Source organism: Apium graveolens, chromosome 10 (genome assembly GCF_009905375.1).
Source record: "Apium graveolens cultivar Ventura chromosome 10, ASM990537v1, whole genome shotgun sequence".
In the NCBI taxonomy this organism is placed as follows: Eukaryota; Viridiplantae; Streptophyta; class Magnoliopsida; order Apiales; family Apiaceae; genus Apium; species Apium graveolens.
Window position 1 is genome coordinate 213,529,300 of NC_133656.1, and position 26,817 is coordinate 213,556,116.

At 34.4% G+C, this 26,817-nt stretch overlaps 4 protein-coding genes across 9 annotated transcripts; 1 reads left to right on the forward strand and 3 right to left on the reverse strand.

Annotated features, from left to right (window-relative positions):
• The first annotated feature begins 8,743 nt into the window (after window positions 1-8,743).
• LOC141689051 (HVA22-like protein j) lies at window positions 8,744-13,342 on the forward strand. 3 transcript variants are annotated; one of them, XM_074493222.1, is made up of 7 exons: window positions 8,744-8,948; window positions 9,120-9,200; window positions 9,291-9,389; window positions 9,999-10,055; window positions 10,139-10,202; window positions 10,283-10,484; window positions 12,906-13,064. In XM_074493222.1, exons 2-7 carry the CDS (start codon window positions 9,169-9,171, stop codon window positions 12,920-12,922), a joined length of 471 nt encoding a protein of 156 aa, XP_074349323.1. In that variant the 5' UTR covers window positions 8,744-8,948; window positions 9,120-9,168; the 3' UTR covers window positions 12,923-13,064. The 3 variants fall into 3 exon arrangements, with proteins under 3 accessions (XP_074349323.1, XP_074349322.1, XP_074349321.1); XM_074493221.1 differs by having other exon boundaries at window positions 8,750-8,948; window positions 9,142-9,200; window positions 10,283-10,495; window positions 12,906-13,342; XM_074493220.1 differs by having other exon boundaries at window positions 8,751-8,948; window positions 10,283-10,495; window positions 12,906-13,342.
• A 174-nt stretch (window positions 13,343-13,516) lies between these two features.
• Window positions 13,517-13,933, reverse strand: LOC141691767 (uncharacterized). The gene has a single exon (XM_074496525.1). The coding sequence runs from the start codon at window positions 13,931-13,933 to the stop codon at window positions 13,517-13,519; it is 417 nt and encodes a 138-aa protein (XP_074352626.1).
• A 2,311-nt stretch (window positions 13,934-16,244) lies between these two features.
• LOC141693958 (transcription factor E2FA) lies at window positions 16,245-21,967 on the reverse strand. Of its 4 annotated transcripts, none has more exons than XM_074499150.1 (14): window positions 21,523-21,965; window positions 20,442-20,631; window positions 20,239-20,304; window positions 20,076-20,161; window positions 19,912-20,000; window positions 19,759-19,813; window positions 19,411-19,463; window positions 19,273-19,323; window positions 19,132-19,180; window positions 18,969-19,034; window positions 18,808-18,884; window positions 18,489-18,717; window positions 17,079-17,145; window positions 16,245-16,971 (listed from the first exon to the last, which is right to left on the reverse strand). In XM_074499150.1, the coding sequence occupies exons 1-14, from the start codon at window positions 21,736-21,738 to the stop codon at window positions 16,838-16,840; spliced, it is 1,428 nt and encodes a 475-aa protein (XP_074355251.1). In that variant the 5' UTR covers window positions 21,739-21,965; the 3' UTR covers window positions 16,245-16,837. The 4 variants fall into 4 exon arrangements, with proteins under 4 accessions (XP_074355251.1, XP_074355252.1, XP_074355253.1 ...); XM_074499151.1 differs by having other exon boundaries at window positions 20,239-20,292; window positions 21,523-21,964; XM_074499153.1 differs by lacking the exons at window positions 16,245-16,971; window positions 17,079-17,145 and adding exons at window positions 17,874-17,984; window positions 18,087-18,175 and having other exon boundaries at window positions 21,523-21,967.
• A 3,344-nt stretch (window positions 21,968-25,311) lies between these two features.
• On the reverse strand, window positions 25,312-25,779 carry LOC141691768 (secreted RxLR effector protein 161-like). The gene has a single exon (XM_074496526.1). It carries the CDS (start codon window positions 25,777-25,779, stop codon window positions 25,312-25,314), a length of 468 nt encoding a protein of 155 aa, XP_074352627.1.
• Between the last annotated feature and the right edge of the window lie 1,038 nt (window positions 25,780-26,817).

Genomic DNA, 26,817 nt, shown 5'->3' on the forward strand with positions numbered 1-26,817 from the left:
TAAATCAAAGCTCTCCGCGCATTTAGGTACACTGTTGTTTTCTACATAAGATTCAGTATGTTGGCAGTGTCGTATTCGTATTCTTCTTCAACTTCAAATGCTCTATGTTTCCTTGTTTCATATCAGCTTTTTATTATCTCTGAAACAAGATCATATTTTTTAAAAGCAAATTAGAGAAGACTGCATGACTCCCCTCTTCAAATATTTACAAATTACAATAAATTCCCAGTGATCATCAACTCCGTATTGCCTTAAGTATTTCCAGTCTGGTGCTTCTAAAAGCTAAACTAGGAGGAAAGGACCGGTGTTCTGATACCTTGTTACATTATAATGTGCATGTACAAGCCTGATAGTGATAGTGTACCTATGTGAAATCTGATCTTGTTGTGATAAGGACACTTGCATCTTATGGCGGCGTAAATTACATATATACGGATTTCTGGCTGATTGACAAATGATGATATGATAGGGACCAAATGAAAACGTAAGGAAAGTGTAGAAGATAGTAATGACAGTAGGTATTTTAAACTCTGTCTTATCAACTAAAGCTCTTCATCAGCATATCTTTCTTCTTTTCTTTCAAACCTCAATAGCAGATGATGTATCAACAGATACGCTAACACTTCTTGAAAGAGCTGACTCAATAGCAGCAGCGTCAATACCTGTGCACCTTCCTTCTGCTAGCTCTGCAGCTCACTCCAAACTGCACCTCGCCAGCGTCAATACACCTTCCTTCTTAAGCTCTCCTAAATATATGATCTTATTGAGTAAATATATGATCCTATAAATATATATCCTATAAATATAGAGAAAATTGTAGTTTGTACCCTCTTATTTCGTTGTAAAAACAAATGTGTATCAGTACTTTTCGTAATTTAGGTTGCACCCCTCAACTTCGACCTATCATTTCAGTACACACCCCTCCCGTCAAATCGAGGAGTTAACGTTAAATGCTGCAGGGGTATAATGGGAATTATTTGTTATAACGGTTATATTGTGTATATAACCTCCTCCTCTTCTTCTTTGCACACACACCAACATCAAATACACAAACTGACTCCCTCAGATTCAAGTTATGGGCGATTTTTGTTATTGCAGAAAAATGGTTGTACTGCAAACAGCATGGACAAACACAAATGCCGGTCGACGATTTCTTACTTGTGCTGACCGGAGATGCCATTTTTTCCGGTGGTTAGATGCTCCCCTGTGTCCCCGCGCTGCCGTGATCATTCCAGGCCTTCTAAGAAGGATAAACAACCTCGAAGCTGAGCTGAAATCCGTTGAAACAACTAATCTTCAATTGGTTCAAAATTCTAATTCTCTCAATATGTCAAAGCTAGTACTAGCAGTGACTTGGATTATGATTTTAGCCTACATTTTCTCCGCAAAAGAGTGATTGGAAAGTAGAATTTCATACCTCAGATTATAGGCTATGGAAATGTAATGGTATCTTAAGATTATGAGATCTCAAGTTATCTATTTTATTAGTTATGATTATCTTGTTTTGAGAAGTAATGTAATGTTTTGCTTTTGTTGGATGCAATATAAAATAGAATTGGCACAACAAATGCTAACAACAAAACATACATCAAGTAAACAATAAATTTGGCACCAACCGAGTTCTTCATTATGGCACATAAAAACCAAGAACAGAGCAGAAATGTGAGTTTATAAACACCAAAAGACCCAAAAGAGAAGTAGTTGTGCCCTTACATACTTGTCAAAAGATGGAGTAATGGTTCAACTACTTGCCAACAACTATTGTGCCACATACACGGCTAAAAGTTAAGGCCAAACAAGAAAGCCATAATTAGACAAATAGAGAAAAGGAGTGAAATATCGAAAACATATATAAACACCAGTTAATGCATCATCTTGGTCTTTTTTTTTAGACATGGCCATTTGCTTCTTCAATCCTGCTTCTTGTAGCTTCTTCAAAGAGGTAAACTGTTGTCCAGTCTTTGACTTCCAATTTTCAATGCCAACCCCTTCTTTTGTTGTTTGTGTTGGTGCTTTGAACTGGTTGATGATTCCACCATGACTAATTTTTGATTTCTTGGAACTTTTGTGAAAATCAGAGTCAGACTCCGGTACCTGTTTTGTTGGCTTTTTCTTTGGCAACTTGAAGTTGTCTTGAAAGTCAGAATCAGAGTTTATTTGTTTGTCCATTGCTTTCTTCTTCAACTTTTCTATTGCATCCTCCCTCCTTTGAGCAATCTCAGCTGCTGACCTTTTCTTTGGTGGAATTTCTTGAGTTTGTTCATCAAGTTTCTATATAGACAAGTAAAGAGCAATTGAAATATAGTATTTCTCAAGTACTGATTTAATGATGTCTACAAGTCCAAATAATGACTTACTTTGGATTGGCAGCCCCTTCTTGTATGACCAATCTGCTTGCAGTAGGAACATTGAATTGGTTTTCTGGCTTGAGGAATTTCTGATGTTGTGGTGTTTTCTGTAGGACCTTCTTCTTGTTCCTTCTTTTTTTGGTCAATTTTCTGAAAAGTAAAAGCACATGTAAGATAGCATACATACACTATCTATAAGTGAATTTCTGTAAGAAAAGAAAACATGTACCTTATTGTTGCAGGTTCTGGTGTTATGCCCCCATTGTCCACAATAAGAGCATCTAAGAGATGTTCCTACCCTCTTTAACATAGTGGGATCCCCTTCCCTTGTTTTAACCTCATCTTTCTTTGTGTCTCTTTTCTTTTTGGGCCTTCCAGGCTGAGTCCTCTTTGTAGGAGGCAAGGGACGGGAAATTTGAGTTGTTTCTTCCCAATATTGTTCTCCATTCACAGGTTCAATGAAATGACTGTAAACATCCAGAAAAGTTGAACTTCTGTAGCAGTCATGAAGGTAATTCTCTGGATTCTCCTGCTTGAAGAAGATACAGGCACAAGCGTGGAAGCATGGAATCCCACTTAATTGCCACTTCCTACATGCACAGGTCTTCTCCTCAAGGTCCACAACAATTTCATGACCATTTGCTGACATTGTAACAAGGTATTTGGTGCCACCATTCCATATTGGACTTACATTTGATGCCTTTAATATAGACCTAATTATATACACCAAAAATTACAAATATAAAGTGCAATCAGATGTGAAAACATAGGCCATGTTTGAATAATAACTACTTACTTTTTAAGGATTTTCATTGCATTTGGACACCATGTACCATTTCTTTTTCCCATTTTCCTGAATCTTTTTTGAATCCTATACATGCAGCTGTTGTGGATGCCTTTAAACATTGAAATTAGTCCCATTCCTCTGTACTTGTTGATAGCCTTGTTAAATGATTCACAATTATTGTTCACAAAGATATCACTTTTACAAGTGAACCTAAACCCTGACATACTCCATTGAGAAATAGGTTTTGCTAACAACCACTGATGTGCCCTAGGTGCTATCTATTAATGATAAATGCAATCATATTAGTGAATCATACCTTAGCTGATCCATAAAAAACTGAGTTAGTAAGAGTATACCTTCTTCAAATGATCCATGTTCTTGTTAAAAAAGTAGGGAGTGGTTGACCTGGCAGCTGCCCACATTAGCTTTCTAACGTCCATACCTCTGTATTCATTGGCTAAGTTTTTTGACAAGTGCATAGCACAAAACCTGTGCTCAGACTCTGGAAAGATGTTCTCAAGTGCATTGACCAACCTCTGTAATAAAATTAAGAAGAAAGTCAATATAAAAGCTATAAAATAATGTCAATTATTATGAACAAATAATTGAACACAGTGAAGGAACATCACCTTTTGTCTATCACAAATAAATGTAAAAGCTCCAGTATTCTCTATCCTTAAATCATTTTTTAATAGTTCAAGGAACCAATCCCAACTACCATTATTTTCTGCCTCCACCTGGGCCCAAGCCAGTGGATAGATTCCATCATCAGGATCTGTTGCAACAGCAGTTAGTAGTATCCCTCCAAAGAGTGTCTTCAAATGGCAGCCATCTAGGCCAATGATTGGCCTACATCCATGCAAGAACCCTTCTTTTAAAGGACCTAGACAGACATACATTCTTTTAAATCTCATTCCAACTACTCCAAATTTAGCTGGTTCTGTCATGATCTTAACAGTTGAATTTGGCATGACTTTGAGTATCTCATTGCCATAATCATAAACCTTCCCAAATTCTTCCTCTTCTTTTCCACTGACAGCCTCCCTTGCCTTTGTCAAAGCTCTATACACCATTGAATGACTAACATTACACTTCAAATCAGTTATGACTTTCAATTGAAAAGCTGCAACTGGCCACGTGGGATTCATCCTAATTTCTTCCTCATAATGACTAGCTAACCAAGTTGAAGTGACTTGCTTTTGATCCCAAACTGGAGTACATGTATGCTTATCATTCAATGTTTTAATCTGAATTGTACTTGATCTCTGTTGTTGTCTTCCATAGCATTTCCACTCACAACCTTCTATACATATCCACTTAATCTTATCTGACAAGTTCTTCTTCAATCTAACACCTCTTTGATGAATTATAGCATACTTCCTCACTGCCGCCCTGAATACTTGACCACTGCTAAACAACATTCCTAACTTGAATCGGGGATCATCCATGTCTGTAAACTCGTTGAATTCTGGAAATTCAGGATCAGCTTCATCACAGGAGGAAACAACCATTCTTTCTTCATCACTGTTAAACAAGCTCTCACTACTGCTACCATCATCTTCCCATTCAGGATCTGTTTCTCCATCACTATCTATAACATCTTGTTTATTGCCAACATCACAATCTTCTTCCCATGTATTGTTTTCATAATCAGACCAGTCTACCTCACTCTCCATATTATCAGTATCATCCCCCCTGTAATACTCTCTCAAATGTGCTTCCTCATTAACAGCTTGGGTCTTCTTCATACCACTTCCTCCAACATCTTTCCCATTTACATTTTCATTCAAACCACTTCCACCAACATCTTTATTCATACCACATTCACCAATATCAGTAATAGGGTATTCACTATCGATAATTTTCTTACCTTTGTCAACTCCTTTAGCTACACATTTGTCATCTTCTTTAACTTCCTCATCATCCAACACCACAGGTATATCCTCTGTGTTTTTGAACAATCCCTGCAAACAATCATATACATTAATCAGATAAGCAGCCACATATCACTACAGAGAATACGCAAAGTTGCCAAAATTTCTTACTCTTAGCATTGAGTATCTCCCCCTTTTTCTTGTTCTATACGGAGGATTTGGCGGAGGTACTTTCTTTTTTTTCTTTTTCGGTTGTTCTTTTTGACAGGTACCATTATCTACTTCCTCAATCATAGAAATCAACCTTTTATCCTTTTCTTCTTCCTCATATTAGGTCATTGAGAAGTTACACCAGTCACTATGTTCAGCCTGTTCCTTAGGTGTTGTATACAAAACTTACAATTTTGTGTAGTCACATAGCTCACTAAGCATCATGACATTCTCATCACTATCAATTGGGAACAAACCATGTGGAAGCCCGGTACCAGGAAGCAACAACCACAAAAAAATTTCTTCTAATGTAACCCCCAACCCAGTGAACATGGAATCATATTCAACTAAATTTATTCCCTTTTTGGAACACATGTCAAAGAAATCTACTTTACCTCCAACATAATATGTCTTAGTTTCATCAAAATCCCCGGAATGATATACTTTAATTGAAAAGTGTTCATAATCAGCCGCTGTAATAGAAATATAATATAGATACACTCATAAAAAATACACGAACAAACATTTTGGGACCACATCAATAAATAATTGCAATAAAAATCGGAGACTACTAAAACATGCATGCAGACAATAAACACAAAAACAACATCAATACGCAAACATATAAACAACACTAAAATCACAGATCAAAAAAACTTACAATCATAATTGGGGCATTCTTGATCGGGGCCTTTGTTAACACCATCGGGAGGGTCCGGGCCAACATCAACACCGTCTTGAACTCGTAATCGACCTCTAACCATCTCAGCTGCTATGTAACTAGATTAATTTCTCATTTTTTCCGTTCAATTTTAGGGTTTTTTAGGTGTTTAATTGAGAGGACTCATAATCTAGGGATTTAGTAAGTGTAGCGAGGGTAATGTACAGTTCTAAACTCTCCCCCTTCTTTTACATGTGGAAATGACTAAATTGTCCCCAATATTTAACGGTAACGGACGGAGTTAACGGGCGTTCAGGATAAGGGGTGCTTACTGATATCAACTGTTGAAATAAAGGGGTGCAACCTGAATTACGAAAAGTACTGATACATATTTGTTTTTACAACAAAATAAGAGGGTACAAACTGCAATTTTCTCATAAATATATGATCTTATTTTTAGTTCTTCGACCCATAAATGGGTTTTCGAGTGAGGGGGAGTGTTAAATATATGATCCTATTGGGGTCTTGCTCTAACACTTAAGGTCTTAGATGAGATGAGCTGGTTACTCAACATGGTATCATAGCTTAGGCTAGTGGGAGAACTAAGGTTCGATTGCCGGTCACCCCCAAAATTTCCCAAAGATGGGCGCCGGTGTTCCACTCTTCGACCCATAAATGGGCTTTCGAGTGAGGGGGAGTGTTAAATATATGATCCTATTGGGGTCTTCCTTTAACACCTAGCCCTACAGCTCACTCAACCAAACCGCACCCCATCTCTTCTGCTCAAGGTAGCTCACATCCAGCTCCTATAATTTGCAAATCATACATGGCACTCGGGATTACTATAGAAATGTTCACATATTTATCTTGCCAATGTCTCAGCTAACTGCGAGATTAGTTACTGTATTAGCTGACTGAGTAGCATTGCTGCAATTTGACAGCTGATTGCAGTTTTGTTAATTTTTTGTATGGTTAATTAACGTATGTTTCAGCTAGTAGGTTAGAGGAAAGATTTGAGCTTTTTTAATAGTGATAAACTCTGTAACTGTTTTCTTCTTCAAGTTCCTGATGAGTAAAATTAGTTGTGTATTTTTATTTTCCATAAGATGGTGTCAGACGTCACGTCAGACTCAGAGTCACACTAAGAGCTTCAATCATTTTTGTGCTGCAAATTAAGTCCATGTCGGCTTGAATCCGTAGATAAATCATCACGAGTGTTAGCTTCAAGATAATTTATGCAAAATTCAACTTCTGTAAGTTCTATTTACATCATTCTTTTGTTGGCACGATTCTGAACGATTAATATTAGAGTTGTACTTGGCAAAAGAAACATATGAGTAATAAATCTGCATTTAGATGTTGGAATTTAATTATTCATTTACACATCATCTTCTGTAGTTCACATTCTGTTCTAGTCCGATCCATCAAAGTACCTACTATAAAGCTGCAGTTTTGAAGTAGGCTTCTGTAATAAATGCGGTGGAGATCTAAAATCTATCTTCTTTTAGAATTTCGACAAGTCATGCTAACCAGAACATATGAAATCAAACGTTGGCTAAAAAGAAGGATGCTCTTCAAACGGCACAGGTTCTTAGATGTGGCAGCTAAGGAACTTAAGAGCTTTTATACATCACAAATTGGCGCAGGATGCAAGTATTACAATATGATGGTCAGTCTCAGGCTCAGCACTTGATCCACAGATTGCATGCAGCTATTACAGTTTGGCTAGACTTAAAAGTCAGGCTTGTTTATGCTCTTCAGCAGCTCCAGTATATGTACATACGCATGCATTTTAACAAAAAGTTTAACAAGAAGTGGCTCAGCTTTGACTCATGGTAAGGTCTAAATTTGAGTCATTTGACTGGTTGCTCAGTTTTTCTAATTTTGACCCCCCACGCAGCCAATTAAAATCTCATCCTTTTAACTTCCATTCCTTCTTCATAAAGTTAAAAGAAACCGCTACAAGTCTCATTTGTTAACGAATAAATAAACATCTACACAGAATTTACTTGTGTGCTGATATTATTAGCGGTTTTCGAGTAAAAGAAAAGGAGGATCAACTACTTCTTGATTTGCTGATAACATCATCGATCCCCGTAGCGACTGTCGTGAATTCAAATCTTATCAAACAAAAGTTTGTAAATTATATTCATAAACAAAAGCCTCTCTACACATTAATATTATATATGTATTTTTTCCCTTGAACTTGATTCGCAAGTATTTTGTAATCAAAAATAAAAAGTATCAATGGAAGATTCTGATATGTAGCGTCAGCAATTAAGTCATAAATCACAAAAACATTTCTAAATAATGCGTACTAGCAAGTTCTGGTCGTCAACCATTTACCTAGTACTTATTAAATACTTCCTCAGTCCACCCATTTGTTGTCGTTTCTAAAAAAGTGTCCGACACGTATTTTAAGATGGATAGGAAGTATAGTTCTATAAAAAAAAAATTCAAATTTTTTCTTTTCTGAATAGAAATAGGATGTTTAAACTTTTATTCAGAAGAAAAAGAAATTTTTTTAAAAAAATTATAAAACTATATTTTTTGTTCATCTTAAAATACATGTCGGACACTCTTTCAGAAACAATAACAATCGGAAGGAAGGGACGAAGGGAGTAGTATTTAACAAATGTTTGAACAATTCGTACGTGAAACGAGGACACCAAATGATGATGAATAAAATACATTTAAACACGATAGCAATTCTTGTATACGGGGTGAAAGGAAGAGTCAAATCATAGAACAATAGGATAGGGGGAGATTAAACTAGGTGTAATTTCGTGTTAAATAAGGGTGACGTTCATGTCAAGACAACTCCCTCCACTCTCTCTTATATATATATCCACGATCTCACACAAATTAAACTATATGTTCATTTCATTCATTCAACAACAACAAAAAACTACTATATCTCCATTTCATTTCCTAACAATTTGATTATTCTCAGAGGATCAATTAATAAAATATACAAGACAAAAGGAAGAGTTTAACATTGTTCCATCTTCCGTGCCTTACAAAACCCAGAATCAAACTGAGGATCATCTCCTTATACCATTCAGAAGGTACGTACTTACCAAGAATCTCCAATATATGATGAGTTATCACGGTGCTTACATATTTTTTTGATAGAGGTGTCGGTAATCAGTTTATCTTAAGTACTATTATACTGGTTGTTGTTTCTCTGCCAAGTTATGGGTCATGTTCCTTAACAATCGTGTATAAACTATTTGCAGTTGATTAAAAAAAATCGTGCAGGCTGTTTGGCACATATTATCAACAAAAATGTTGGCGGATATAATTTCGCGAGTTCTTGTGTAAGTTATCAATTCATGATAAACCCTATTATTATTATGGTAAATTTTGTTGTTTTAGTGTTTAATTTTATGTTGTGTCTGAATCGGCAGGATGGTTCTCGGATACGCATATCCAGCATTTCAGTGTTTCAAAACGGTGGAGAAGAACAAGGTTGAAATTGAAGAACTCCGTTTCTGGTGCCAATACTGGTAAAGTCTTCTTCTCTCTTAGCTAACAAGTTTACGTATCATATTATTCTTGTTATATATGTTTATTCAAGAATTACCATTAAAATACCTTCAATGATTAGGATTAAGATTAGAATAAGATAAAAAGGTTGACCTAGTTATAACTTGTTTAAAAGGGGCAGTTTGATGATATACTATATGACAATGCATTAGTTGAGAATCACCCCTCTAGATGTAGCAGGTTTGATATATCTTGATGCAACATTGCCGTGTCCATTCATTCCCAAGTTCAAACCACTGTTTTTGATGACACACGCTGACAGAGGAAAAAAATAAAACAGATAGGAAATGTTAAGAAGGGGTAAATATATATGATCCAGGATCGTGTCTGTAACTGTATCAATTTGGTGCCATATGATAAAGAAAGAATAGCAAAGCAATAATTTTAAGTTGCAGGCTTGCAACATAACAAGTTGTGGAAATGAGAAGATGACTCTATCTTCAAAATAAATGAACTTGGGGGTTAAATTTACAGACCTTTCTAAAATGATTGATGTGGTGGCAAATAAGGTTTTGCTTTCCGATTGTGAGGATTAAACATTATTTGATGATCAATTTTGAACTTTTCAGGATTGTTGTTGCATTGTTGGCAGTTTTGGAGAGAATCAGCGACATATTTATATCTTGGTATATGCAGTGACACCAAAAGGTTACAAATTTGCTTAAACTTATACATCTACTATTTTTTTACTATACTTTTTGTTGTACAGGGTACCAATGTATGCCGAAATCAAGCTAGCCATATTTCTATATATGTGGTATCCGAAAACGAAGGTAAAGGCAGTTTTTTGTTAACACGATGAAACCTGATTTGTGGAATTTCTTTGATTAAATACAATGTTGTACTAATTCAGGGAACAGGGTTTATCTATGAAACCTTGTTGAGGCCATTTGTTGCAAAGCATGAGACAGACATTGAAAGGAGCTTACAAGAATTGAGAACTAGAGCCTGGGACTTGGCTATTTATTATTACCACAACTGCACAGAACTAGGCCAAACAAAGTTTTTCCAGGTCATCGACTACTTGACTTCTCAGTCGGGAAGAATTAAGAAAGGTAGCTCTGAGGTACTTACATCTACACCTCTCTCTCTGTTGATTGTCTAACTACTTACTGTTATAACATGCATCCAATGTTTGCGTTTTATAACTATCATTATTCATCTTAATAACCTGCTTTTTGCAAGCTAAGAAGACTTTTAAAAAGTTTTTTAGAATTACTACATAATACTCAAAAGCATCTAGTTAATTCCCCCTCAATAACATCATCTGAGTGAGAATAAAACTTCGTAGACTAATTCTGAAATTTCTGGGAATCAGTAATATGTTTAGATTGAAACCTTAGACGAACAAATTTGAGTTTAGATCGCTTAAATGTGTGCATCATTGCTAGCTACACTGAATGGTTTTATGTCTCTGAGTTCTTTCCTATCAAGGATTATTATGCTCTTCTCAAAAATCATCTGTCGTTCATTTTCTATGACGCAAAGGATTTATAAGATTTCAAGAACTTGAGTCGATTCTCCTAGTACATTTGTTCAACATCAAAACGCATAGATGATAGATGATTGGAAAAGATACATTAACAGATGATCATTAGAGAATCTGTGTGTACAGGTAAAGGTGTGTCCTGAATGTTAATAAAGTTTTTGCGATCAAATTTGATAATAGCTTAGTGAATTGTGGCAAAGTTTATCCCTCTCTTCCCCTTTTTAAAAATCCTACTCGAGGGCACAAGTTTCAACCATGGGGTCGGGTTCAGCAACTTGTTAGGTCACATAGACTACTTATAGAAGGATACAACTCTGAATAGCTCAAGTAGAAGGATACATTTACCAAATTCTGAATCAAGACCAACCCTGTACACAAGTTTCTGTTACAAAATAGGCTAGGACGTGACATAACTCAACTTTAGCAGGATTATTATTATTTTTGCTACTAATTATGAATCAACATGCCACGGCTAGATTAGGACATATAACTGGGTTAGTTATAAAGCTTTCCAGATTACGGGCCTTACCTCGGAGTATCTTGATAATATTATTAAAATAAATACGTGGGCTATTAAAGTTTTACACTATCAAGACGACATCTTAAACACTATCAAGACGACGTCTTAAGTAGTAATCACAGCTAACCTCAATCTCTAAGATTAGTTTTGAGAAAATGCCGGGCAGGCCACGGGGCCTTCCCAACCGATCACTTCTATTCCTGTAATAATTTTGGACTCCTTTTGAACTGGGATTTGTTCCCTTTGAAATTCGTATGCACAATCGAATTAATTAAAGTGCAACTGTTCACAAATGGGACAGTCTCTTTTGTCTTCGCAAATGAGACAGACTATATCTAAATGAGACAGACACTATTTATTCAGCAGAATGCAAATCGCAGAAATGTAAACGTGCAATGCTGGAAATATGTTGAACACCAAAACTTTTCACTTGGTTCGGCCCCTATATCTAGTGGTCTACATCCAAATCCCATGCCAACTAGCATAGAGAATATATTATATCCACTTAAATAAAGTACTTACAAACTTTCCTTGATTACAATTTTGGCCCGGAATGAAAGAACCATTTCCCTAGCACACAGCTACTTGGCCTTGATCTTGTAATCAATATTCTCAACCCGGGACAAGTGATACAATACACTTTTCCTTCAAATACAAAGATAATAATGTGAAAGATTACAACTCGACTATAAACTCTTAATTAACTGGATAATCAATGAATGTAATTAAGAGGATGTTTTTCTCAGAAAGATATAAGATGGAAAGTGCAGAGAGTTGTGTTGTTTCTGGAAAACATCAAGACGAGTATATATAGAAAAATGTAATGGATAGATTGTATTTCAAACTCTTTTAAAGATAATAAAAGATAAGATTATGTTTGAAATATTTGAATGTGTAAAACAAGTAATCCGTTAGTTTGTTTCTCGAAAGAAATAAACCTGATAAAGATTGATAAAGATTGGATATTTGAAATAGATTAAGTTTATCCAAAATAGAGTTTGTTTTGAAAAGATAAGTATATCCAGTTAATAACATTTAAACAAAACTCTAATACTTATCTAACTAACTAACAATCTGATTTGCTGTAGACTTCTTCAATGTATCATCAGAAATCACGGATTAACACCCTTTTGTTCCCTGAACACTTTGATTTTTTCAGTTAACGTTTAAGTTATTTCTTAATGAAAATGGAACCATAGCTACATCCTACCAACATCCTACCGATAAAAAAACCCAAGGCAACAAGTTGCAATTTGATCTAGCATTAGCGTCCCGCCTATGTGTGAAATCATTTAGAGTTAGAGCCTAATCTAATCCGTGATCACAAACAATATCTAATTAAACAATAATCACTCGTGTTTTCTCAAACGGGATCTGGTCAAATTAGGAAGCAGTAAACAGAAATGATCAATGTTATTGTGCTTTTTGGTTAGTTTCTGAGAACTTTCTTCCAATTTGTTTTGGCAGAAAGGAAGGAAAAATGACAAGTCAAAAGCCAGTGGCCCACCCTCTCCAGACGCTATATTTTCATTCAACAATCAGACAGCAGCGCCATCTCCGTCAGCACCACCACTCTACTCCCAACTGCAGGAATCACAATTCAATCACTTCATTGACAGCCCTGAACAAGACATGCCGGACCACCGTAGAAGCCGGTTGGGATTTACACATAGAAAAGGCTACCACTAATGTCTAAACCTATTTAGAATATGTACATATCACAATTTGTTTGTTCAACATGGTCTTAATTACTTCCAAATTTCTTGATTTTTTGTTATGTGTATTGTCATACACTCGAATACATGAAGCATAGAATTAGTATTGTTATCCCCCGGAGGCAAGATATGTATACACCATGCATCTCGATGGTTTTGCTATCTACACTCTGAGCAACTTGACTATTATTTCGATGTACTCATTTTTTCTAATAATTTTTTAGAAAAAAATTGAATGCAAGATTATATGTATCCTTAAACAATCAATAATTCCAACAGTACAATTGCAAAGTGTCTTGTTTAATAAAAGAGAAACAAGCGTTTTAAATTTCAGTTATATAGTTGTGTAGTTGTATATGTGGATCACCGAACGCAAACCACCCGTAGAAGCCAGTGAAATGATCGAGACACGGCCTGAACCACATAGTTGTTGGTCAGAAATTCAGAGAAACTGGACCATGTGCGTCTAAAGAAGCTTGTCGAGTCAGAACAGGGAGATGTTGACATGGGCTGAAGATAAGCCCAAGCAGCTTGCTTGACAAGGCGGTTGCGAATAGCTATCTGATATCCTGAGCTAGAGGCTGCGGCAGCAGAGGGCGAAGGTGAACTGGGAACAGAGCATGGTAGTATATCCTTGAGGGAAGTGTAAGAAGGTGCTGGAAAGATATGCAAATCGAGAGGGAAGCTCGAGAAGTGATCGGAAGAAGGGAGTGTGAGCCTTGGAGGAACGGCAGAGGTTGCGATGGAATTCCGACGAGTGAGAACGGTGGAGATGGCCATGTAGAGGGATAGTTTGATTTTAAAAAACAGAGGGAGCTGTTTCTTGTAAATTAATAGCAAAAGTGGTAGAATAGATCAAGTAAAATATAAGTGATGCAAGAATTAAGGCGGCTGCTGAGGGTTTGCTTTACGAGACTTTTCTGGATTTATTTATATTTTCAAACGGCAGAATGTGTGTAGTAAAGTAAAAGCAGTTTAGTTAGTTTATAAATAACACTGAGATAGACTCTACGCGTATCTTTCATTTCTACTTCTTTTTTTCTGCACTTTGCTCTTTCTTATTTTCTTCATCAAACCCTCCACCAGCGTCAGCACGCAATACCTAGTCAACTAAACGTAATGTGTTACGCGCCAACGATCTTAACGGCTATTCTTCATTATCGTTGAATATAAATATAAATTATACATGTCATTTAGACTATCTAGTACAAATAAAGTATTACTATTGTCTCAGCAACTATCAAAATATACGTCCAACATCAATTTTCGCAAACTATAAATTACATTAAAATATAAGTATTTGGGCAAAAAAAAAATATAAGTAAAGTTTCAAGTAAATATAATAAGTATTTACATTTAACAGATTCTACTGCTATACACTAGTATCTATCATAAATTTATTATTGATACGGGTACTCCTGTCATGAAAGCGCTTTGGCGTGTAAAATCAAATGATCGCATTAGACGGAATAAAATGAGTTTTAAATATTCTTAACAATAATTACACATGGTATACGAATGCATTGTCTAGATGAAAACCACAATTTATTTAACTTATGTCATCCAGGACACAAGAACATCTCCAATGGATGCAGCTGTTAGTAGAAGATGACAATTTATTTAGTTTATGTCATTGAGGACACAAGAGCATCTCCAACGGATGCAGCTGTTAGTAGAAGATGACAATTTGTTTAGCTTATGTCATTGAGGACACAAGAACATCTCCAACGAATGTACCAATTTGTTTAGCTTATGTCATTAAGGACACAAGAACATCTCCAACGAATATACCTGTTAGTAAAATCTAGTTGGCAATCAAAAATTTGAAAATATACCTAATAGGTAAAAAATACACTTCTCCAACGGATGCACCTGTTAGTAAAATCTAGTTGGCAATCAAAAATTTGAAAATATACCTAATAGGTAAAAAATACACTTCTCCAATGCAGACACATATTAGCAAAATTTTGAGATAAGGAGAGTCGACTACAATGAGAATCTATTATATATATCAAATTCAGGTAATTTCCCTCCAAATTAAATATATTCTCTAGTTATAATCCTAGTTATGTGTCTAGGTATATATGTATATATATTCATAATTTAATAGATATATATATATATATATATATTACTTTTAAATTTTAAATTTATTTAATATTAAGTGTAAAATTATTTTATTTTAAAATTATAAAAAAAATCATTGTTTGTTATAAAAAAATCACTGTTAACTAAATTTTTATTAATTACTTTTATAACTATTTTAATGTAAATTATGTATTTATAAAAATTACTTATAAACGATAATAAATAAAAGTAGTAAATATTTTATAATATATATATAATGTTTGTTAACTAGTTTTTCAGATATTTAAATTGTAACAATTATATTAAAAAAATTATTAATTGTATATTTTATTTTTACTTGTATTAAATAAAAAATTAAAAAATATTGATAATTCATTTACAACCTTTTTTCTCTTCAAAAGATAGATATAAAATATGAATAAAACCATTAAAATTTAAAAATAACAATCAATAACATTTTTCAAATATGGCTAACCATTATAGCTAATACCATTAAAGCAAAATTTCTTACAAATTCAACAAATTTTAGATAAATATATATTTTACCCTGTTTTAGCTAATGAAAATAGTTAATCCCCTTGGAGATGCTCTAATATCTTAAACTTTCATCAAAAAATATTAAATTTCTTAAGTATTTAAATAAAATATAAACTGTTAATTCTTTCATGGTAGAGGGGGTCAGAATGTTAACTCAATAGAATTGAATACAGCAAAAGTAAATTAAAGAAATAGAACAGCGAGAAAAGAGTGAATGGAAAAGAGTGAATGGAATGGGAGGAAAAACGGCAGAATTTTTATGGCAAGGATTGGAAAGGATACGGGTATAGGAACAAAATGAGCACTTATCTATAACATTGAGACGGAGTTGAGTTCTTGAAAACTGGGAGGGTAGGAATGGAAGAAAAAGATTTATGAATATTCTCATCTACAAAATTGTGCACACTGTTGAAGATTATATCTAATTCTCCATTCATTAGTAACAGGTTAAGTCCTGATTTTGCTGAAGGCAAGTAGAGAAGAAAACACAGGGAATGCATAGCATTCCGCATACTATACCCTGACCACTGACCAAAGACCAGTAGATATTCTATCCAGTGATCAAGTATATAGATTGCAATGTGATACACCAACAACTTCTAGCTGGTACAACATAACATGCATATCAGTTTTGAACTAAGGTATGCACGAGAGATGTTCTAAAGGGAACCATACTCTTTCTCTATTACTCAGGCTGGCAGGCTCACATTTCAAGCTCAGCCTGAATCAATTCATTGATTAAAGTTACATGAGCGAATTTATTCATCATCAAAACACAGGCCTTGGAATGCATTTTCCCAATTGTACATTAAAACTTTTATCTCTTTCCCTGCCAATTTCTATGCCCAGTCCAACAGGTATTCCATTCAAATCTTGTAAACCCAAAGTTCAGGGGTAGTTTAGTAACAAGATAGTGGCTATCACAGGTGACCCTCGAATAGAAAAGGAATCAGAAGTAGAGACCACCAAGCCTTGCCTAAGACCTTGAACCACAATAAGATGTAAAAATCCATATGAAGCCATAGTTGATCCTACATTAGCTCATCACCTGATCTGGAGTCACCTGTGCATGCCATTTGCAGCAGTTGATACATCAGCAGCACCAGGTGGCGGAGTCTGCGGTCGAGGGCTGCTACAATCAACCAGTCCAAACTCCTCATCAAGTAGACCCACCCCATTCCATTCGACACCGCCTGTTCAATTGAAAGAATAGACCAGTTTCAAATTTATAAATGAGCAAAAGAAAACATAGGAAAGGGGGAGGGAGAAGGGGAGAAAGAAAGAGAGATAAAAAAAATACCGTCTGTCTTCCACATGTCTGTCATACTGATACTTGGATCTGTCAGGAGCCAGTAATCCGTATCATTCTGCAACAAATACCACATAGATGCAATAATGCTGTGTTCAGATATAAATGTGAGATAAAAAAATGACTGAACAAGGAATATAGAGATGAGGCGGTAAGATCATAAGCTAAGCAGAACTCTTCAAGCTATTAGTACAAGAATATTACAAGTTGCAAACATAAATTCCTGTATAAGCAAATACAAGTTATTAGTATAAGAATATTACAAGTTGCAAACATAAATTCCTGTATAAGCAAATACAACGATACAATTTCCACAAAACTCTAAGAGCAAATTTTGCAGTCCAAAGTTTCCAATATACTTCATACCTGAGTTATAACTATCTTTTTGTTTCTTTAGAGTTTACTTGTTCATCATTTAAACAGAAGGTGAGAGAATTTTATGCTAAAACAGTATTAGTTCATGTGCGCGCGCGGTGTGTGTGAATATCAATGAAAAAATGATGTGGAACCACTTCAACTTCATTGTCACAGTTCAAAGCTGGTGCAATTTCGGACCTGTAACATGAATCATTTCAATTCAAGTATTCAACTGCTTCTAGTTAATGTGAGGCGCCTTTAGCGAGACTCCATTTCATCTACCAATTTTTATCCCTAGGCCTGAACATTAAATTTCTTGTGTAGCTCCAAAGAAAATACATTTGTTGCTCAAGGGCCTCACTGTCTGAACTAGAGTAATTAAATTCATTTATGCTCAAATTCTACATTACCCAGACTTGGCTTGAAACATCTGAGTCAGATTCGCAAAAATTTGAAATATTTGTATGCATCTTTTTCCCAAAATGAAGTGTCAACTTCGTACCATGTCAATGTGCCAAGTGTCTGACACAGGTATTCGAGCTGAAAAAGAAGTCATACATAGCTCACATCAAGCCACTTAAATACCATATTATTACACCAGCTTTGTACAATTTATGAAATCTATGGCTATTTCTCAGTTACCACTTTCACATAGCCCGCATCCGCAACTCTCCAGTTATAACAATCCAGGTGAGACTAATTCGCTCCAAATTTAGCATAGACGGGGCTTTCTAAGGGTTAAGTTCACATACAAGCAGATAAAATATTGGCTATTAAGTGCATTAGAATAAGCGTGTATACTGCCCTTCCCGACCCTCCCCTAATTCCTATATGCTGATGATAGTAAGATTAAGTGTATTATTGTAGTTAACATTTAACAAAGAAGAAAAAGCATGGTTGTAGTACATGAATGTTACATTCCTATCTCAAATCTCTATATATAGGCTTGCGTATATCTTCTTCATACATAAAGAAGTATTTGAGCATGCATACATATCCATCATCTCCTTTCCCATTATTACCTATATAGATCAGAACACTTACATCGACTTCTGAAGGAAGAATCTTCATAATTCCACCGGAAATGTCCTGTGGATTGTCTAAATCAGAGTTTACTCCATGACCATTTTGTGTCCTTGATCCATTCTCTAGCCCATTTCCCATGATTGTGGTCTCTGCTGCTGGATTGTCATTAGATCCGGTACTTGAAGCAAGTGGGAAGCTCATGGAAGGTTGCACGCTATTCATCTCGTCAAACTTCTCCTCAAATTGACTAAGTATAAATTTGAAATTAAAAAGCATCTTAAAGGAAAAAAAATTAAATTCCACACACACGCACAGCAAATAATAATAATTATAATACCTGACAAGGTACACATCGATTGGACCCATTGTGCTCCTTAAGATTATCCTGTATCTCCTCTGAGGATAATCATCAACCTGGCATAGAAAGAGAAAAAATATGTTTATGCGATCAATGACACACAAAGTTTGAACATCATACACACTTCGCTCCATACATACTTCATCCGGATCTGGGACCTCAAGTGTGGTTCCATGTGGAGCTTTAACCGCTATCAGGGTTTCATTCTGCAGCACAAAGAACCCGTGCTCAGTTAGTAGTAGGCTTTGTGAAATAAAATTAAAAATGGTAAGTGTCTAATACAACATTTAGTTAAAGACTTGCCATAAAGCATGGTAGACCCTTAATATCCTCTTCAGTCACAAAAAGCCACCTAAGGGAATAGAGAAATGAAAAAAATTAATGAATGGATGGAACCATTGTCAATATTAATTTACATAACATTGTCAACGAAGAGGAAAATACTTTTGATTGGTTTCATCCTCACTTAAGTCTCTCAACCTGTCCTGCATTTCCCTGCCACAATGTAAATGTCAGCATCTACACAAAACCTAACAAGTCAGGAATAACAAAGACTGTTTTATCGAGGGGAAACCATTTAACCTTATGCGATCATCTAAGCTTTTTTCTTCTATAGAAAGTTTTTCAACTTCTGCCTGCAGATAAAATAAGGAAGCTGAGTTCGATAACTGTCGACATTCATCTAAACTATAATGACCTAATAAAGATTCTATCATGGAGATTTCAATAGCTAAGCTTTATATTTGGTTCCAAGTTGTGCTTAAGAATTCAAAAGATAAGAAAAGAATCATTGAAACAAAACATTAGATGCTAACTGAGGTTGAGACTTGAGACCTTATACACATTTTCACACGAAGTGGTAATTTGTGTTCGGTACCTTATATACATTTGGGCACAGAGGATATATATCTATGTGTGTGTGTGTTATACCTGCAAAACATTGCTATCATCTTCCATTTCACCCGGTCTTGAAGCATCAATTCCTCTATAACAGATGATTACATAAGCTCTCAAAACTCAACTTTTGTCAAACTGGTATATATATATGCATGGCGATATAATATACAAGTAGAATTAACTTACTTCCAGTGAATTCTGTTCTTAAGCTTCTTTTCAATAAGACCAATTCCTTCAAGGACATTAGTGATATCATATATCCGCCTCTTCTGGACCTGTATTTATCAAGCTTTAAATTAAGTATGGCAAGTATAAATACAATATCATACTAAGGATCTGCAGAGCTTTACCTCTAAGGTCTCAGCAGCATTATTAAGATCAAGAGTGCCATCTTCTGCATGCTTTATAAGATTGATGAACTTTTTGGTCAAAAGGCCTGAATAATTCGAGCTTAGGCGAGTCAGACTACATTTAAAATACATAATGAACATTTGAGTCAGGAAATTAGTTTACCCAAGGAACTATCATAACGGCAGCTTCCGGCAGGAGTAAGAGGAGAAGGAGAACCTGCATTGAGTACTATTTTATCTTAGAATAATTTAAGAAATTATTTATGCAAATATTCCGCATACAGAGGCAATTTTGGTCGTTGATCATAAGATAACACAATAGTGATCGAGAAGAAAGTTGAGAGAAAATCTAATGAAATGTCTCACCAGTATTTGACATAGGGGTCTGAGGCACAGATGTCAAGCTCTTTGCGGAGTTAGGCCGGCTATATACCCTCCCTCCTTTCCCAGATACAGGTGTCTGGTGGGGGCTATTGACTGTATTGGTGGGTGCAGGACTCATACTCAATCGGCTGGACTCAACTTCATTATAATTTCCAGGCTTCCGCTTTGAGGGCTGAAAATCAATTCATTAAACAGTTAAGTTAGCATCACAAATATGCAATAAAAGAGTTATTAAGGACAATACATGCTTATAATTTGTGCATTCAGTAACAAATTGTAATTAGACTGAATTTGCTGAGGTATCGACATTGTTTGCCTAGTGTTTATCAACAAAATTATACGAGCCGCAAACACGGGTACTAATAATATCATATAATCCTAATACGAAACTTGAATTATATATTCGAAACAGATAACAAATACTTACATAATACTTTAAATCGAGCATTCGTTGCATAAAGGGAAATGTATAGTACACATACAATCGACATCAATTGAATTAATAATTAGGAAACTCCAGTAACAACGCATATAATGTGTATCGGCTTCTAATTAAAACACAAAATCTGTAAGAGCAAACAATAAAGAAATTCCAGACAATTACACATACAATCTACATCAATTGAATCAATAATTAGGAAACTCCAGTAACAGCTCATATAATGTCTATTGGCTTCTAATTAAAACACAAAATCTATACGAGCTAACAATAAAGAAATTCCAGACAATTACACGTACAATCTACGTCAATTGAATGGATAATTAAGAAACTTCAGTAACAACACATATAATTAGTATTGGCTTCTAATTAAAACACAAAATCTATAGCAGCAAATAATAAAGAAATTCCAGACAATTACACATACAATCAACATCAATTGAATGAATAGTTGGGAAACTCCAGTAACAAGGCGTATTAAGCCGCATCAGTAAATTCAAAGCAACGGTAACTATAATGTAACATGAGAATTAGGCAAGCCAGTAATCAATAAACAATCATCACTCACGAGCTATAAACAACAGATTAATCTCACAGTAAAAGTAAAGATATATATAATCTCACAGTGGATTTAACGATGATAGCGTCAGGTTCGTGATCGGCGAGTCTTCTAGAATCTCCAAACCGGTAATAATCTTCAGGCGGCACAAACGGCGGCTTCATAGAACCGAACTGTAGGTTACGCTTTATCGGCGTCGGGATCCGAGCTCCGCCGTTGCTCATCGGCGGACGAGCTGACGGCGACGGAGGCGGCGCCTGGCCATTAGAAGGTCTAGACATTAGATTAATTAAATTAAATAAATAAATAAAGGATTGTTTATAAGTTAAATAAATTATTCTGAGATTAAGATGGTGGTTATGGGGAGAGATATGTGAGTGAAGAATGGTGGTGAGAGAGATTAGGGGTTTTAGGAGAGAAAGAGAGAGAGGGTTTAGAATGGGAAAGTGGGGGCGAGAAAGAGAGCGTGCGTGTGTGTGTGTGTTTGTGTGTGTGTGTGAGAACAAAACGAGGGAAGCGAGGGAATTTTTAGTTCGGATTGATGTGGAGGGAAGCTAGCAGCACGTAAACATGGAATTTACTTATTTCTAGTTTCTACCCTTTTCTTTGTAATTTTATATTTTAGTCCCTCATACTTTGCAAATACAACAGTTTTGCTGCTGGTTTCTTAGAAAAATTTTACGAATAAATTACAGTTCTGGATTTTTTACTAAATTCAAAACTGTTAAATGAGTTTTTTACACAAGTAACTGGTTTTGAAAATATGAAATTGTTTGATTTAGAATAATCTACGAGAATTTGAGAAAAGTCGAAACATATCTTTAATGAGTTTGTGTAGTATTTCGTTAGAAAAATGCAGTTAAGATTATGTTAGATATAGCAAATTCAAAATTGGTTGTGAAGATTTTCTGTAAAACAACAAATTAAAGAATTAAATCTTATTGACTTATGAAATTTATGGTTATATGTTAATTATGTAATTGATTTGTCATCTTGTCATTAAGATCTCTGCTCATTTACAGATAAATATATTACAACGTAATAGGTATGGACTCATGAATTTTATAACAATTCGATCTTTTAAGCTTATAACACATTTTTGTCACATGTAAGAATATATTTAAAAATAATTTTTTTTAAATGCATAACCAACGAGTGTATCTAAATCACTATCCACTAACATTTATAAGAAAAACTCTTTATTCATTTTAAATTTACAATAATTCTATTTTTCGGATAACAACAATGAAATATAAGAAGTTTTTAAAAGAGATTTGAATACAAACTATAAAAAATTAAAATTTAAAATTGAAACTTGAAAAATTAAAATAAGCAACAAACACTTTCAAAATTTTGAGATAGTTAAGAGTTAATTACATGAGAGATTATATATATATATTTTTTGAAAAATGTGTGTAAAAATACATAGTTGCTAATTTTACGGTTAGTTTTTCTCTTTACATGTTTATGTATTACAAGAGTTTACAAGGATCTTTATCTAAGTCTGTAAAAATTCGATATACGTTTGAAGTGTATGTCTTCATACTCGAAATAAATAGGATATTATCTGTATTCGAAATAAAACGGATATTATCTGTATTCATATTCGATAATTTCAGATACGAATACAAACATAGGTATAACTATATCCGAAATTAAATATATATGATATTTAAATTATATATTTTATCTATACTTAATTGTTGTATGTTGGCTTGAACATTATGTTTTTTGCATGAAAATGACTAAATTTTTACTTATGCAAAAGTGATGTCTAATTGTTGAATTTCTCAACAGTGTGGTGATTCCGCGTCTCTCCCGTTAGATTTCTCATTAAATATAATGACTATTTATATTATATGAATATTTATATTATAAATTAATGTTAAATAAGAAAAATACAAGTTTCTCCAAAGTTAAAAATTAGGATTTATGTATGAAATTGAGTAGTTTTAAATTTGTAATGAAATGGTGTAATTGAGGGTTGTAGTAGATCAGGGACGTGATGTCGATTATGTTGGTGTATATTTATGAACGGAAGATGCCCCAAAGAGGGTACGCGACCAGATTTTACGGACTTTTGAAGAAGAAAACTGGGGGTAAGATGAAATTAGAAAAGAGAAGCGGGAGATGTACGAGTATATGTTCATTATTGTGTGGGGGTCTAAAATGTGTGTTGTGTGTGAATTCGTCGATTACATTCAAAATTTGAACGAAGTCTGGTGAACCAAACTGAAAAATTCGAAATCATAGGCCAATTTTGATGAAAGGAGTGGACAAGTTATGGCTTGGGATTTAGTTTGATAATAGGAATGTCAAAATATGAGATCAATAATACCATCAAATTGTCCTTGATTTATAAAAAATGTCACGAACCCTAATTTGGGAGAATTTTCCATCTTTTGAATTTTTTTTATGTTATAAATTAAGAAAATAGAATCTGTGAACATTTAACGAGGAAACTAATGGAATGGACGTGGAACCACCAACATACCTAAAAATTCAACAATTAGCAACCACACTTGCACAAAATAATGATTTAGCCATTTTCGTGAAAAAACTCTAAAGTTCAAGCTAGCAAACTGTAATTAAGTCTATAATTTAAAATTTATTTTATTAGAATTAACTATGCGTGTGTTTAAATTATATGTCCATAGATTTTTGTAATTACAAAAATATTATTGACATTTATAAAAATATCATATGAATTTAATATTTTAAAGATACTAAATTCATATTAAAGGGATAATAAAGATTAATTTTAGGAAAATAGGAATAAATCACTTTAATTGTTATCTCAATTTTAAAACACTTATTTTAATTTTAATTTTTTTGAATTTTTAATATAAAACTAAAAAATATAATTGTAAATAAAATTCAGATATTATTTGTATACGGATATATCCGTTAGATCTGTACTCATATATTTTCCTTTAAGTATTATCGTATTCGAAAACTGATACAAATTCAAATTTTTCGATTCGGATACAGACGTATACGGATTTGAATTATTCATTTGAAAATGTTACTCTATTTTTATGAATAAACAACTATATGTGCAAAATTCTTTATCACATGCTCATTATTTGTGCTTGACCATTTTTAAAAACCTCGCATGTCCTCAATTTTTTTATTTAGACTTCTGTTTATGGTCCTCACCGTGAGCATGCTTTATTTTTTAAGAAATAACTAAATAGTGTTATAAATAAACTATAAACTATAGAGTAAGAAATGGAGAAGGAAAGAGAGAGATCTCAAAATTATTATTACTTCTTCTGTGATTGTTCAAGTACAAATGACTAGGCAAAACTTCTATTTATAGTATAGCTTTATCAACTATACTAAGAAAACTTAATAGGTAAGTTTTCTTAGTCAGGTTAACAAAATCTTAATTTTTGTGACAAGTTTCCAATATTAAATTAAGTCTTTCTTGATAAGTATCGCAAGTCAGCCTTGGTATCGCGAGTCTTCCTTAGTAAGATTTGACAATCATTATTATAACACTCCCCCTTGATTGTCAAATGTGAGTATCTCAAAGATTGACTGTCTCGTTAAAACCTTGCAAGGAAAAACCCGGTGAGATAAAAATCTTGACGAAGGAAAAAGAGTATAGTCTCCCCTTAATAAAATATCTCACATATTGACATCTTGATGTAATATGTTCTTCAATCTTCGCATTCCGATGTTATTTCGTAGCTTTTCAAATGTGATGACGGTAGTGACTTTGTAAGTATATCCGCCAGATTATCACATGATCGAATTTGTTGTACCCCAATATCTCCATTCTCTTGTAATTCGTGAGTGTAGAAGAATTTTGGTAAGATGTGTTTTGTTCGATCTCCCTTGATATATCCTTACTTTAACTGTTTAATGCAAGCTGAATTATCTTCAAACAAAATAGTGGAGCCGTCTGTAACATTTGATAATCCACATGAATGCCGAATATGTTGGATTATGGATCGTAGCCGGACACATTCCCTACTTGCTTCATGGATTGCTAGTAATTCTGCGTGATTTGATGAAGTTGCAGCCATGGTCTGTTTTGTAGATTTCCAAGAGATGGCGGTACCATAATATGTGAATAAGTAACCTGTCTGTGATCGTCCAACATGAGGATCTGACAAGTATCCGGCATTTGCATATCCAACCAGCTGTGATTTCGAATTATTTGGAAAGAATAATCCAAGATCAATTGTCCCGCGAAGATATCTCAATATATGCTTGATTCCATCCCAATGTCTTTTAGTTGGATCTGAACTGAATTTTGCTAATAGATTCACAACAAAAACAATATCAGGTCGTGTGTTGTTTGCGAGGTACATAAGAGCGCCAATTGCACTGAGATATGGAACTTATGGTCCAAGTGGATCTTCATCTTCTTTTATGGGATGAAATAGATCCTTTTCAACTTCAAGTGACCGAACCACCATTGATGTAGTTAGAGGATGAGATTTGTCCATGTAAAATCGATCAAGAACTTTTTCTGTGTAGGTTGATTGATGAAAAAATATTCCTAAAGATAAGTGTTCCACCTGTAAGCCTAAACAGAACTTTTTCTTTCCATGATCTTTCATCTCAAACTCATTTTTCAAATAATTAACGGCATTAGTAATATCTTCAGAAGTACCTACAATATTCAAATCATCCACATATACATCAATAACAGCGAAAATAGTTTGAGATCTTTTAATAAACACACATGGACATACTTTATCATTAACATAATCATCATTCAATAGGAATTCATCAAGCCTATTGTACCACATACGACCAGATTATTTCAGTCCATATATTGATCGTAGGGCTGAGCAGAAAATTGAAAAAATCCGAATATGAAACCGAAACCGTTAAAAACCGTTAATAACCGAACCGTAAAAATCCGATCCGAAACCGAAACCGCAAAAATAAAAACCGAAACCGATCATTCGGGTTCGGTTATAGGTGAAAACCGAACCGAAAAACCCCGATCCGAACCGATAATTAAAAATAAATAAATAAATTATATTTAATATATATGTTTTAAAAATTAATAAATACATATATAATTTTTAACAGAAATTAATAATTTTTAACAGAACACGGGCTGGTCTACTTGTGTTGGAAATAGAATGGATTGGGCTCTAATTTCTAAACACGGGCTTCATCCTTACTTAGGCCTTCAACTTCGGTATGATAGATTAGGACTCGATCATCAGTCTCAGTCCGTAAGTCGTCACTCAACGTATTAGTCTCTTTTACTATCCCGACCCGAGTCCTCTGACCTAAATCTATTTTACGTAATTGTTGTATGCCGAGAGTTTTAGATTTGGAAGATTCAGTTTCAATTGAGTTTGTTGAGCTCTGATGGAACCAACCGAGAG

What these genes read in the sequence shown, in the direction of transcription:
- LOC141691768 (XM_074496526.1), bottom strand. Translation starts at nt 25,779, where the DNA reads ATGTACCTCGCAAACAACACACGACCTGATATTGTTTTTGTTGTGAAT.
- LOC141693958 (XM_074499150.1), bottom strand. Translation starts at nt 21,738, where the DNA reads ATGTCTAGACCTTCTAATGGCCAGGCGCCGCCTCCGTCGCCGTCAGCT. An exon ending in ATGATAGCAATGTTTTGCAG is followed by an intron (nt 19,464 to 19,758) that starts GTATAACACACA and finishes TTTTATCTGCAG; the next exon opens with GCAGAAGTTGAAAAACTTTC. An exon ending in AGACATGTGGAAGACAGACG is followed by an intron (nt 16,972 to 17,078) that starts GTATTTTTTTTA and finishes TCAATTGAACAG; the next exon opens with GCGGTGTCGAATGGAATGGG.
- LOC141691767 (XM_074496525.1), bottom strand. Translation starts at nt 13,933, where the DNA reads ATGGCCATCTCCACCGTTCTCACTCGTCGGAATTCCATCGCAACCTCT.
- LOC141689051 (XM_074493221.1), top strand. Translation starts at nt 9,169, where the DNA reads ATGTTGGCGGATATAATTTCGCGAGTTCTTGT. An exon ending in AGCGACATATTTATATCTTG is followed by an intron (nt 10,056 to 10,138) that starts GTATATGCAGTG and finishes TTTGTTGTACAG; the next exon opens with GGTACCAATGTATGCCGAAA. An exon ending in TGTGGTATCCGAAAACGAAG is followed by an intron (nt 10,203 to 10,282) that starts GTAAAGGCAGTT and finishes GTACTAATTCAG; the next exon opens with GGAACAGGGTTTATCTATGA.